Genomic DNA, 14,497 nt, shown 5'->3' with positions numbered 1-14,497 from the left:
GTTTAAAGAGGAGCCCTGCCAGAAGAGTGAGGGGAGTGATTTACCCACCACTCATCACTCGCCAGACCATCGGTACATTGTTGTATCAATTTGGTTCAAGTGTGCTGGGACTGGCTGGGATGGGGTTAACTTTCATTGTCACAGCCCTTATGGTGGCTTGTTTTGCATTGGAGCCTAAACCAGCATTGAAACACAGCATTGTTGTGGTTATCGAGGAGCAATGCATGCACAGCATCACTGTGTTTTCTCACTCTTTTCCTTCCTGTGAATAGCTGCAGGTGGACAAGAAGTGGGGGGTAGATGGGGTAGACACAGCCAGGACAGCTGACCCCAACTGACCAAAGAGATATTCATAGAATCATTGTATCATAGAGCAGCCGAGCTTGGAAAGGTGCAACCTTTTCTGAGAAAGGGAGCCTACATGAGACTACCTAGCACCCTGTCCAATTGCTTCTTGAGAACCTGCAGTGGTGGGGACTCCACCACATCCCTTGGGGAGTTCCTTCCAGTGAATGACTGTCCTTAGCCCTTTGGACTGTCTCCAGTCTGCCTGTGGATTTCTTCCATTGTGGGGACCAGAACTGGACACAGCACTCCAGCTGTAGCCTGACAAAGCCTGAGCAGAGTGGGATGATCATGTCCCTGTGTCTGCTCGTAACGCCCCTGTGGATGCAGCCCAGGAGCCTATTTGCTGTTGTTGCTGCAGCGGGGCACTGCCGGAGCCTCTTCAGCTTGCTGTCCACCAGGAACCCCCAGGTCCCTCTCAGCAAGGCTGCTCCCCAGCCACACACCTCCTGGCCTCTACTGGGCTCTTTGGTTGCTCTGACTCAGGTGCAGGACTTTTGACTTGTCTTTGTCTCGTGGTTCATATTGTTCTTGCTGGCCCTTTTGTCCAGCCTGTGCAGGTCTCTCTGTAAGATGACTCTCCCTTCTGGCATGTCCACCTCACCACCCAGCTTAACGTCATTAGCAAACTTGCTGAGGGTGTTTCAATCCCAACATCCAGATCATTTATGAAGATGTTGAACAGCATGGGACCCAGTACCAATTCCTGGGGGATCCAACATGCTACAGGCTTCCAGCCTAAGTAAAAGCATTGATCAGCCACCCTCTGAGTGCAGCCTGTGAGACAATTTCCTACCCATCTCTCACACCAACCCTTCAATCTCTGTCTTGCACTTTGTCCAGGAGAAGGATGTAGGAAACAGGTGTTGAATGCTTTGCTGAAGTCCAGGACAACAACATCCACTGATCTCCCCATGTCACTAGAAGATGTTATTTTGTTGAAGAAGATGATGATGTTATATTGGACATGATTTGCCCTTGAGCAATCTGTGCTGTATTTTCCCAATCACCTCCTTCATTTGGTTTATGATAGTTGAAAGGTTCTCTGGATCAATCCCCAATACAGTTTTCATTGCCCTCTTCTCCCAAGTCCATGGTGGTTTGGAGGCTCCCCCAGCATCTGACCCCTGCCCAGACCCAGCTGTGTCCCATGCTGGTCTTTACAGACAGCCCTGCTCCAGGGTCTGCCTGGGGTCTGGGCCAGGAGAGAGGCCGGGCAGGGCTGGCCGGTCCCCCCATACAGGCACCTGAGACCAGCAGGAGGATGGAGATGGTCTCACAGAAAGACTCACCCATAAGCTTGGGTGAGCAGCCAGTGCTGGAAATGACCAGTGAGAGAGGCTGGGGGGAGATGAAGGCCCTGGTCACCTTCCTGGTCTGTTCATGCTAACAAGAGGCACAGAGCAGCCTCTTCTCTCCTGCACCTGCATGCCTTCAATCCCTTCCACAAGCCCTGGCTCTGCACCACAAATCCCCTGGTGTGTCCTCACCCCTGAGTGGTCATGCAGTATGACTTATACTCTGTTTTTTCTCTTCCTGCTACTTTCCAGCTCAAGCCCAACTTCTCCAAGATTTCCCCCTCCCCTGCCCTCCTCCACCTCATTCCCCAGCAAAGCCCAGTCTGGATTAGTCCCAAGGCAGGTTCCTGGCTACTCCCACCACGAGCCTCAGCCCCTCTGAAAGGCAGAGCAGCTCCTCGGGGGCAGAGGAGGGGGTCAGCCCGGAGATGGGAGCATCAATGGCACAAGGAGAAGGAGGTCAGTGGCACCCTGCATCCCTGCTCTCCTCTCCAGCACATCCTGAGGGCCTCTGCAGCCCCTCCATGCCATCCCCTCTCCCGTGACCTGCACAAGAGCCCTGGCCCTGGAGGTTCTCAGGCAGCTTCTGCTGCCACACTGACAGAGAGGCCTGCCCTGAGCTGGTGCAGCCAGAAAGGTGTTTTCATTCCCCATTCATTCCTGCCCCAGATCAGGATGGATCTAAGGCAAAAAGTTGTCAGTTCATTTATTCTGCTTAAATACACAGAGAGCTCCTTATTGAGAACCAAGTCTCTGGGTTGCACAAGATGGTTGGAATACTGAAGTAGGAGGGAAAGAATAATGCTATTTCTTTGAAGAACACATCATCACAACTGGAAAAATGAGGACCAAAATGTATAAGAAAGCAAAGGTATTCTTGGGCTGTCATGACATATAGTAGGGGTCATCTGCAGAGAAATGCTGAGAGTCTATGGCTGCTGAAAAACCTCCGATCAGGTTTCGTCAGGGCATCCTTGAGTTCCTGGTTCCTTATGCTATAGAAGAGGGAGTTCAGTGCTGAAAGCATCACCAATTACAGAAATGACACTACCAGAGACAGAGATGGGGAGAACATAGAGGAGGCCTTCAGGTAGGCAAACATGGCAGTGTGGATGAACAGGGAGAGCACGGCCAGGTGAGGGAGGCACATGGAAAGGCTTTGTGCTGTCCCTGCTCAGAGGGGATCCTCAGCACGGCCCTGAAGATCTGCAGATAAGACAGCACGATGAAGAAAACCCAACCAAATACTGAACGGGATGTAGCCAGGAGAAAACCGTAAACTGTTTTCTATCCAGGGCTCCACTTCTCAACCTGTTTCTTAAAATGGTTCAACTTTTGCCAAACATCTTCATTCAAGGGTTGATTCAGTTGCCCACAAAGTGGTGACCACTGCCCGCAAGATACACAAGGGTAGATGAGGCCATGGCATGGGACTGGGAAATGTGTCCCCAGGCTGATGGGAGACTTTCTGGAGCAGGAGCTGGTGGACAGGCAGGGTGAGCCAAAGCATCTCAGTCGAGACAGCTCATTTCTGTCCCTTGAGTAGATGAGGCAGACTGGACAATTGCACCCAAGCTGCCTCGTGTTGGAGGCGAATAAGAAATGAGTGGGTCCAGATGTTGCAGAGCCTACTGGAAGACGTACTTGTAGCCCACATACAGTGGGATTAGTGCAGATATGACTATTCAAAACAGGAAATTTCCCTTTTTAGACTCTTTACATCCCTCTGTGAATTTAGGGAGCTTATAACTTCAGCGTGTGAGAAACCGTGAGTAATTATGGACAGAGTCTGGGTCAGGGGATTCTCTGCTTGACATAAAATATATTTTCCTTTGCTGTAAGGGCATCTCCACGATAGAAATTGGACTTCAGAGCAGTTTAGGTGGACTTCATATGCAGAAGAGGAGTTCTGTTTTTTTTTTTTTTTTTTGTTTTGGTTTTTTTTGTTTGTTTTTGTTTTTTTGTTTGTTTTTTTTATTTTTTTTGTTTGTTTTTGTTTTTTGTTTGTTTGTTTGTTTGGTTTTTTTGTTTGTTTTGTTTTTTGTTTTTTGTTTTTGTTTTTTTTTTTTAATATTATTGAACAGGACAATCATTTGGTTTTGTTTTTTGGCAGGGAAGAAACATTCTTCTGTGTCTGTGTGCAGCTCATTTCCCAAGTACGTCAAGTAGGTGTTGGTGTGAATGGGCTGAAACGTGCATCTATAGACCATCCTGGAGAAAGCTCAGATTGGAACAAAGGTGCTGTAAGTCACAGGGGGCTGGTGATAGACGTGGGGTTCGAGGTAGGGACAAACACTGCCCAGAGAGTGTCTGACATACAGGGTCTTGACTTCCATCCATATTCAGACTTAATCAGGAGATGCTCTAGAATCAGTATCAGTTGCAGTTGGGTGATGTCCCTTAGTGTGTAAGCAGGAAAATAAGAACTAGTGGAAAAAGAAGAGATTGTTTCTTATTAACATTTATACTGAAATCTTTTTCACTTTGACTACGCTCCTGAAACCACTCAAATTCACCACATAGGAACTGAGGAATTCAGTGATACTCAGAGACTTGGCTATTGAGGACGTTTCAGCTGCTTCTGAGCCCTCTGGTGCCCAGTTGCTGAACTGCAGATCCTGGAAAGGGATTGAACTGGCCTCTAGAGAAGTAGGAGTCAGCAGGAACCGTACAAGTTCCTGAGGGTGTCAGTGATCGCCACCGAGGTCCATCACTGGAGAGCCCATGGAGGGAATGAGGAGACAAGGTTCCTGTCCCTGGGGGTGGTGAAGCAGGAAGGCAGAGGCACTGCTGCCAGGCTGAAAATCAAATGTTCAGGCAACTATGAAAGCCCTTGATGTGTTTCCTCAAGCAGTATGTTCAAGCTCTGACCACCATAGCCTGGGAATGGGGATCCTTCCCCTCAGGGGATTCTGAGGAATCTTCACACAGACACCTCACATCTTCTTCATCTTTTCACACACACACTGTCACATATAACCCCATTCCCTTGGACCAGGAGGTTTGTGCATCCTCCAGGCTCCTGGATGTTTCCTGAGGCCCATCCAAGTGTGGGGAGTGAAGGAAGGAAAGAGAGGTGTCTCAGCCTCCCCATCAGCCCCAGGGCTGAGGACCAGCCATGGCATGAGGAGACGGAGGCCAGTGTCTCCCTGTGTCCCTTGCTCTGGTCTCCCAGGCATCCTTATTGTCCCCTGCCAGCAAGCCCCTCTGTGCCAGCCCCTCTCCCAGGAAAAGACTTCTGGCCCAGGGGCTCCTCAGGCTCCTCCACTTGCCCAGCAATAGAGATTCTTGCCCTGAGCTGTTGCATACAGAAATAGATTTCTCCTGAGAGAAACTGATGCTAAAGAACATACAAAAAGACATGAAGAAATTGAAGGAGCAATTTCCTAAAGGAAGGGAACAGTCTTAATCACAAATGAGGATGATCTTATGGTCCACTGACACAGACTCTGGTTACAGATTAAATAACTGCAGTTAGGTATTGGCCAGGTGCAAGATTTAGAAAGATGACTAAAGATTTTAGAAAATGAGCTAGAGAAGTTTGGAACAGAAGCTCAGTTTCTAGCAGAGCAACATATAGTCACAACCGTAAGTCACAATAAATGCAAAGCCAAAACACACCATGTCCCAGGCTGGTTCTGTCCAGCCGTAGGGCAGGGGAGAGGGAAAGGCCAGGAAAGGGGCCTGGGTTTGGCTGTTGAACGTGGGCTGCAGGAGAGAGGAGGAGTCAAGGGAGTGGGTGGGGAGAGATGGGCAAAGGCAACATCAATGGTGGTGGTGATTGTGAGGCCATGACTGTTACAGGAGCCTGATTGGCCAGCAGCTGGCCCCAGCAATTTGGGGCCAACATGTGCATCACAAAACCACTCATCCCAGCAGAGACAAGCTAGGGACAGAGAGGACAGGGAGAGACAGGTCAAGGGCAGGTGGCAGGAATGGTGATGATGATGAGGTGGCTTCCACTGCAGCAGCCTGACTGGCCCTCAGGAGACATGCTGGCCAGCAGGCATTCTGAGGTCATCCAGTGCATCTAAGGCACCCAACAGAAACGACCTCCTTGGGGAGGGGAGGGCTGAGGCAGGTGGAAAAGGCCCACCTGCATTCTGATTCTGGGGGCACCTCTGTTCTTGTGACCTGAGCAGCCATGGCAGACAGGAGGGCAGGCAGGGCTCATGGGCACCCTGCTCAGGACTAGCCCTGAGACTGCTGGAAAATCTTTTCGTTATCTCCAGGGTGAACATCCCCTGTTTCACCAAAACTTCCTCTTTCAGCCTCTTAACATGCTCCGTGGTGGAGAACCCCATTCTGTGTTCTTCAAGACCTCCTCATAGGTGTGGAGAGGCTGCAGGGAGGTTCCCCTCAGCCTTCCCTTCTCCAGGCTGCACAAGCCCAGCTCCCTCAGCCTCTCCTCACAGGCAAAGTGTTCCAGCCCCGGCCTGTCTTGGGGGCCATTCACTGAACCCCCTCCAGCTTGCCAACATCCTTCCTGTACTGGGGATCTGCAATCCGGACACAGTAACCAGGACAAGCCCCTCTCGTGATCTCCTGGCCGTCCTGCTGGCCACAAAGTCCTGGGTGCAGCTGGCCTCCCTTGCTGCCAGGGCACACGGCTGCCTCCTCTCCAACCCACCCAGACCTTTCCCACAGGGCTTCTCCCAGCCAGGCAGCTCCCAGCCTGTGCCATTGCCAGGGGGATGTCCTGCAGGGTCACACACGGGCACTTGGCCTTGCTGGGTTGCCTGAGGTTCCTGCCAATGCATGCTCTCCTGCTCGTTGAGCCCTTTCCCTCAGCACACAGGCCTGGAGACCTTTTCAGTACAGAATTAAACTAAGATGGCATTGAGTGCCCCTTCCCCACCTGTCTCTGCTGTTATTAAATCGCCCTCACCCTTCATCAGCAGCCCTGTATTTTCCTTCTTAACCTTGGCCTCTAATGTGTAATTGAAACTCTTCCTTTTACTCTTGACTTTTCCTTTCAACCACCAGCTCCAGGCAAGCGTTGCCTTCCTAAAAACAATGAGGTCCATACATATAAATTTGTCTTTTGTAAACTGTCCTTGCTGTCACCTCCTGGCAGCTGCTTCATGGTCCCTGTCAGAGCCAGACCTGTCCGTGCACTGACGCAACCTCCCTGCCCCATAAATGCATTATTGTCAAGGGAAGACCCGTGGTGGAAGGAAGGTGTCTAGGCCAATCCAAGCCATGGGCAGTGGAGAAAGGGAACAAGGGTGGGCTGTTGTTATGCTAGGCTACTGTACTGCAGCATCTGTACCTAAATAGATAGACAAAATGGATCCCTCCAAGAGTTGGACTTGAACCTTCCATTTATCCAGAACCTGGCCCTGGGATCCTCTCATTCCCCTGCTCCACCATGCACAAATGCTGGGCCAATGCAAACCTCCTGAATTCCAACAAGGCCAGGTTCAAGGTCCTGGCCATGCATCGGAGCAATCCTAAGCACAGGTACAGGCTGGGCAAAGAGTGGATTGAGAGCAGCCCTGCAGAAAAAGACTTGGGGGTAGGAGTGGATGTAAAACTGACTATGAGCCAGCAACGTAAGCTCGCAGCCCAGAAAGCCAACCGTGTCCTGGGCTGCATGAAGAGAAGAGTGGCCAGCAGGTTGAGAGAAGTTTTTCTCCCCCTCTACTCTGCTCTTATGAGACTCTACCTGCAGTGCGGTGTCCAGATCTGGGACCACCAGCATAAGAAGGACACGGACCTGCTTGAGCTGGGCCAGAGGAAGCCGTGAAGATGATCAGGGGGCTGGAGCACCTCCCCTGTGAGGACAAGCTGAGAGAGCTAGGGGTGTTCAGCCTCAAGAAGAGAAGGCTCCAGGGAGACCATCTTGATGTTTTCCAGTAATTAAAGGGATCCTGCAGGAAACGTGGCAGGAGATTCTTGATCAGAGATTGTAGGGAGAGGTCAAACGTTAAGGTTTAATATTAGAAGAGGTTAGATTGAGATCTAAGGAAGATATTCTTTACTGTGAGGGTGATGAGACACTGGAACAGGTTGCCCAAATTGGTGATGGTTGTGTCCTCCCTCGAACTTCTCTAGGCAACCTGTTCCACTGTCTCCACAGTCTCATGGTAAAACATTTCTTCTCTAAATCAAATCTAAATCTAAAATCATTGTCCCTTTTCCTGCCAATACAGGCCCTGATAAAAACCCTCACTTGGTCTTTCTTGGCCTATGACCGCTCTATTTTAATACAAACAACTTGGCGAGTGCCCAGACATCTCCCAAGATGGGGTTTGGAGGCCTCAAGAGCATGAACAGTATAGGGAGGTTGAATGTCGTAGAAGAGTGGAGTGGAGACATGGGAAAGTCTAGGAGTAGACTGACAGTGCTTGAAGAGAGGTTTCAGAGCTGTTGATTTTCTTCATAGTGGAAAACAGCATGAGAAAGAAATAATGCCACAAAAGTTCAGCTGGGGAAGGCCAGACTGGACACAAGCAGCAATGCAACGCATCACTCAGAAGAATCCTGGATCAGCCAAGGCTTTGTGTTTCAAGCAAGAGCCAGGGAGGATGGTGAGAGATCAGGAAAGGAAGGAAGAGGCTCAGGTGGGAGTGAGGTGAGACAGCTGGGGTGATGAGGAGAGCCTGCAGGGAAAGAAATGCAGGGGATGCAACCCCATAGGACAGCCTGTAGTGGAGATGACAGAAGACTGTGGAAAAGCTGAAAGACCCCAATAAATTCAACCCCATCACGATTTTGGCCATGGCTGTTGTCTCTGCCACTGATGCCTGTGAGGAGGCACAGTCCCTTGCAGCACGGGGGCCTCATGGCCTCCTTGTGCATCCTCAGGAGCCTGGGAGGTGCACATCTCCATACCCCTACCCCAGGAAGAGCCCTGAGGAATGTGGGAGGGAGAGGATCTCCCTTCCCAGGGGCTGGGGGTCGTGGCTTGGCCATTTGGTTAATGGGCACAAGGCCTGGTACTTTGCCTTAATGCAACACATTCAGGTTTACTTGAGCATCAGAGACATCTTTCCCTTGCTTTTCTGAAACTGTTGTCACTGCCTCCAAATTTCTGCTCTAACCGGAGCCTGGGGAGGCTTTGTCAGCAGTGGCCCTCAGTGGGAGCCATTAAAGCCACAAGAAACTTTGGAGTTTCAATTTAACTCTGATTTCTTCAGAGGTTTTTCCAGGTTCTTCTCAGTGCCTGAGGTTTATGGAGTTGGCACCAAACCCTCCTGAGGGGTCATTAAAGTGCCTTGGGCTGTTGCTGTGGTGCTGAGCTGGGCCGGGCTCCTGGGCCGGAGGGAGCTCCTGGCAAGTGGGCAGCGCTGCAGAGAGACAGCTCTGCCCAGGAGCAGCTCCTCTGCAAAGCGCAGCAGGGCTGAGGGCACTGCCTGCAGGCACCCAGGGCAGAGCAGCGAGGCACACACAGCTTCAAGGCAGCCTGGGCTGGGAGGCTGCTGAGAGCTCCGAGGAGGAGAAAGCGTCAGGGCCCTGGCCACAGTAAGTCTGGGGGTGCAGGGCAATGCAGCTGCAGCTCGGGGAGGGATCTGGGGAAGGCGGCAGAGCCGCCAGGAATCTGCCTCCTGCCTAGAGGAGGAGGAGAGGAGGAGGAGGAGGAGGAGGAGAGGAGGAGGAGGAGGATCTGCTCCCGAGCAGGGCTTCCCTGGTGCCCCCTGCGAGGGCCAGGGCATGAGGGCTGCCTTCTGGCGGGGCCGGCTGCAGGGGTGTGCAGCCGGGTGTGCAGGCAGGGGTGCCCAGGGCTGTCCTTCCCAGCAGGGTCCCTGCACCCCAGGGGGCTGTGTGCTGGGGCAGGGACTCTGCCGCCTGCCAGGGTCAGCACTCAGCCTGCCCAGGGAGCTCCCCACGGCGTTGTGGGGAGAAGCTGTGAGGGGAAGGAGAGACCCCCATCACAGAAATGACAGTGCTGCTCACAGCTCCAAATCATTCTGAGGATTTTGCAGAGGGTCCTTCTGAAGAAGTATGTCTAGACTGCACTTGAAATGCAGCGACTCTTTCGGATTTCTTTTCTTGTTTGACTGGGTGGAATGGTTAGATTATTTTTTTATTGTGGAGAAGGCACTCGATCCCTTTTCTCATTACCACTTTTCTGAGCTGCTCCTGAGACCCTGAACACACAGAGCTGCCCCTGGGCAGTGTCCTGCTGCCAGGAGGGGTCTGCAGGGCAGAGCTGAGCACACAGCGGGTGGGATGGGGGCTGGCAGCATTTACAGGGAGGAGATAAGGGGACACAAAATCAGGTCCCAGCAGGGAAAACCCCGGGTATCAGAGACATGGACAGGGAGGGAAAAGGATTTGCTCCCAGAACACCATGGGAGGGGGGATTTGAGTTCCTCCCTGCCAAGTCCTTCAGTTCAGATGCCTTCCATGGAGCAACCCCCTGCTCTCCTCTCTCACTCAAAACAGCCTCTGCCCTGAAGGCCATGGGGCACCTTTGCAGCAGCCTCAGCCTTGAAGAGGAAAATTTACTCAATACCTAACTGCCTGTCCCTTTCTCCCTCTAGCAGCAGTTCCAGCATTCGGGAATTTCTCCATTTTTGCTTTCCTGTATCTACTCCTCTTACTGTCATCCCTGGACTTACTGGGATGGGGGTACAGGGTTAAGCTGCATTTCTGAGCCCAACCCTGTGGGTCCTGCTGTGCAGATGTGTCCATGGGAGTAAAGTCTCCTCATAATCTTTGGGATCAGGGGAAAATAAAGGACCTAATTCTCTCTTCAGGACACCTTCATTTTAGGACACTCAACTCTTGCTCTGAGGGGCTCGTGCTGGGCTGCAGGTTTCTCTCCAGGTGGGCAGAGCTTTCCCAGGACATCTCTGTGTTATCCAGCAGCCCCAGGGAGGAAACACCTCAGTGCTAAGGCCATGGAAATGCTGCTGGGCATCTGCACACAGGCAGCTGCAATGAGCCCTCTGTGTCCCTGGCTGGGAGGGGAGAGCTGAGATCCTCCTCAGGTGTGATAGAGGGGCTGAGGGCTTTGGAGAGCTGTGCTTGGAGACTGGATTCCTCTAGTCCCAGCAGTGTCCAGTTTCTTGTCTGGGGAAAATCTGTCTATCATCATCCAGCTCAAAGTGATGCCAACACAGAGCAGAGGAAACCAGGGTTGATGGACAGAACAACTCTCCTCACTCTGAACTGCAGGACAGACCCTTGGCCTCTCAGGACCCAGAAGTTTTCACTGGGAGTGCAGCAGAAATGCCAAGAATTTCAGCCTTAAAACCACTCCTTGTGTGGTGGTACAACTAGAACAGTCTGAACAAAAATAATCCCCAGAGGTCTGCCCTGCAGTCAGGTGAATTGTTTGCAAACATGCTGAAAACCTCTTTGGAAACATGACTGAATGTAATCTCAGATCACATGTGTTCCGATTTATCTGTGGTTGTCTGGCAGGACAGACTCCTCCAGAGATCACAGCAGAGCCCCTGCTCCATGGGGCACCCTCAGCCAACACCAACCTGAGCTCACCGGACGGACTGGCCGAAGGTCTTGGTTAAAAGGGAGAGGCAGTTGCTGAGAGATACAGAGTAGATTTTATCTCAGAGAAGTCTACCCTAACTTTTCAATGTATTTTCCTCCATGGACAGTGCCCAATGACCAGTGGAAGCAAATTTTCAATGACAGCTCCATCACCGAATTTCTCCTCCTGGCATTTGCAGACAGACGGGAGCTGCAGCTCTTGCACTTCTGGCTCTTCCTGGGCATCTACCTGGCTGCCCTCCTGGAAACGGCCTCATCATCACAGCCATCACCTGTGACCACCACCTCCACACCCCCATGTACTTCTTCCTCCTCAACCTCTCCCTCATTGACCTGGGCTCCATCTCCACCACTCTCCCCAAAGCCATGGCCAATTCCCTCTGGGACACCAGGGACATCTCCTACTGGGATGCGCTGCACAGCTCTTTTTCTTTCTCTTCTTGATAACTGCAGAGTTTTCTCTTCTCACCATCATGGCCTATGACCGCTACGTTGCCATCTGCCAACCCCTGCACTACGGGACCCTCCTGGACAGCAGAGCTTGTGTCCACATGGCAGCAGCTGCCTGGGGCACTGGATTTCTCTATTCTCTCCTGCACACTCCCAACACATTTTCCCTACCACTCTGCCAAGGCAATTCCATAAACCAGTTCTTCTGTGAAATCCCCCAGATTCTTAAGCTTTCTTGCTCAGATTCCTACCTCAGGGAAGCTGGGCTCCTTGTGGTTAGTGCCTGTTTAGGATTTGGGTGTTTTGTTTTCATTCTTTTTTCCTATGTGCAGATTTTCAGGGCCGTGCTGAGGATCCCCTCTGAGCAGGGAAGGCACAAAGCCTTTTCCACGTGCCTCCCTCACCTGGCCGTGGTCTCCCTGTTTGTCAGCACTGGCATCTTTGCCTACCTGAAACCCCCCTCCATCTCCTCCCCATCCCTGGACCTGGTGGTGTCATTTCTGTACTCGGTGGTGCCTCCAGCAGTGAACCCCCTCATCTACAGCATGAGGAACCAGGAGATCAAGGATGCCCTGAGGAAATGATAACAGAATGATTTTGTGAAAAAATAAAGTACCTGTCTTCTGTAAACCACTCATATTTTAAATCATTACATCCCAGTGCATAATCTGTAGCTTTTGTTGTTTTTTGTTGGGGTTGGGTGGGCTTTTTTGCTTTCTTTAATTTACATGGTGTTCTCTACAAAGAATTGTCATTATTTGACCTTTTTCTAATAATGCAACTATCAAGCTTTTGTGTGACCTAGAGACTGTGTAAATTAGGACCTGTGCTTCCTTTCTGTTTAAACAAGATAAAGGATGCTGCAGCAACATGTTTCTCTGAGATCATTCCTCCAAGGCCATCTCCCGACCTGCTGGGTTAGTGCCTGTGTGCAGAGTGGATGGGAAAAGCACCACGGCACAGTAGTGCTTCCAAAAAACACAACCACTTGGTCTTTCCAGTGCTGCTCATTTTCCACTTCCACTTTCTGCTCCTGAGCCCTTGTATTGGTCTAAGATCTGAGTGGTTTTGTGCCTTGGTCACTGTCCCATGGTGTGGCAGTCCTTTGACCGCAGGTAGGGACAGGCAGTGGGTACATCCGTGACAGAGCTGGCCTTCATAACAGCGTTTCCATCAGACAAGGGGATCTCCTCAGGGCAGTGCAGGAAGGCTCAGGTCTTCTTCCAGAGTTGCTCTCAAGACCATGCCCAGGAAATTGTCTGGGAGAGAAACCACCAGTGAAGTGTGGAAGTGTGTGCATGTGTAGGGTGGGGGCTCACAGCAGTGTTCTTGTACAGCCAGGCTCCTGTGAGAGACCTGAAGGACCAGGAAAGCATGGGCTGGGCTGTGCCCGTGTGTGCTGGACACCCCGGGGAAGCAGCCCCAGGGCAATTGCCACAGACCAGACAATAACAACCACCATTTCCAGCATGGACCTCTTACCTCAGATCAGATAGGTTTTTCATACTTCCACAGAAGGACAACAAAGGACTAGGTCAGAAGTCCGTGTTTGCATTGTACAGACAAAGCATAAACCTGCACATCATGTGTGAGCGGTGAGATGAACCAGAGTGAGCACAAAATCCACCAGCTATTCCTGGGGTTGCCATGAAGGTCTGTGGCACAGACCATCTCTTGGGGTCCCTTCACGTAGAGACTGACATCCCCGAGGAAACCCCCTGAATGCAGCACTGGGAGGTTCTTCCCTGAACCGCGGTCCCTGTGTCCATTCTCATGCCTTGGGGCATCTCCCACGGGTGCAGAACAGGGCAAGCACCGCAGGGATGAGGTGCCTCCCAGACTCTGGGGGTGGCAGCAGGAGTTCAGAGAGACACTATGGCTCCTGCAGTGCACTGCCTCTGTGTGTGCAAGGGAAGGACTCGTGTCTCTGAACAGCCCTGTGTGTAAGAGGAGTGCCCGAGGCCAGCTCAGCTGTGGGCACCTGACAGAGCCCTGACACTTCTGTGTGTGACTGCTGCAGGAACAACCCCACCTTCCCAGTGAGACTCATCTCAGCCTCCTTGGACAGTTCATTGCAAAAGCCTCTGCTGCTCATCACCCTTCCTTGGCTGTCTGGCCCCTGCCTTCAAATGCACAGAATGAAATGAGCTGCCCTGGGGAGCATCTCACCTGCGCACTCAGAAGGGGTTCTGCAAGCATGAGCGACGCTGCCCTTCAGAAGAAGGCATTTCTCACCTTTCAGAAGGCACAGAGCACATCTAGGGAGTGTGAATGCACTCAGAAACACACGTGCCTTCATCTTTCACCTCTCTCAACTTCTTTTACAATTCTTTGAATCAACTAACAAAGAAACAAAAGTTCTTCCTTGTAGGTACCACCTCTGCTCACAGCAGTGTCAGTGCTGGTTTTGGCACTTTTTGCAGGTGCTGAGTGTTTCCCTCTGGTGGCTACATCCTAAGGACAGTACCAGGCTGTGTGCCACCCACTTCTCTCTGCAAGATTCCCAAACTGGCAGGTCTGTGCTGAGAAGGCAGCTGTATCTTGGCTAGGGGTATTGATGTCATCTGCAGTCATCATGTCATTCTTGTCCCAGATACAGTCCTGTGGCCTCCTTAGATAGTTTGACAAAATTTTTTTCTACACTATCCTCATGCCCCTGATCAATACCCTCATTTACAGACTGTGAACCAGAGATATTCTGGGGGATACAAACAACACTGAGAAAAATTCTCAGGCAAGCTGTGAGCTGTAGAGACACCCCCTCAGAGTTGTGGGCCTGCAGGCAGAAATCCTTTCTGGTTGTCTGATGAACAGGACCAGAGGAGAAGGACAAGCATGTGCTCTGTCCTGGGCATTTCTGTGGAAATGTGTGATATTTAGAAGGTTTTTGGTGTGGGAAGGGACAAAGAGGTGTTGGTGGAGCTGGACAGTGTTATCATGGA

At 51.4% G+C, this 14,497-nt stretch overlaps 1 protein-coding gene across 1 annotated transcript; it reads left to right on the top strand.

Moving 5' to 3' along the window:
• Positions 1–11,578: 11,578 nt before the first annotated feature.
• LOC122152997 (olfactory receptor 14C36-like) lies at positions 11,579–12,139 on the top strand. The gene has a single exon (XM_042789127.1). It carries the CDS (start codon positions 11,579–11,581, stop codon positions 12,137–12,139), a length of 561 nt encoding a protein of 186 aa, XP_042645061.1.
• Positions 12,140–14,497: the final 2,358 nt, after the last annotated feature.

The sequence above is a fragment of the Tyto alba genome, unplaced genomic scaffold (assembly GCF_018691265.1).
Source record: "Tyto alba isolate M040663 unplaced genomic scaffold, T.alba_DEE_v4.0 Super-Scaffold_15, whole genome shotgun sequence".
Classification (NCBI taxonomy): domain Eukaryota; kingdom Metazoa; phylum Chordata; class Aves; order Strigiformes; family Tytonidae; genus Tyto; species Tyto alba.
Note: the sequence above shows the minus strand (reverse complement) of the source record. Positions and strands in the feature narration are given on the sequence as shown.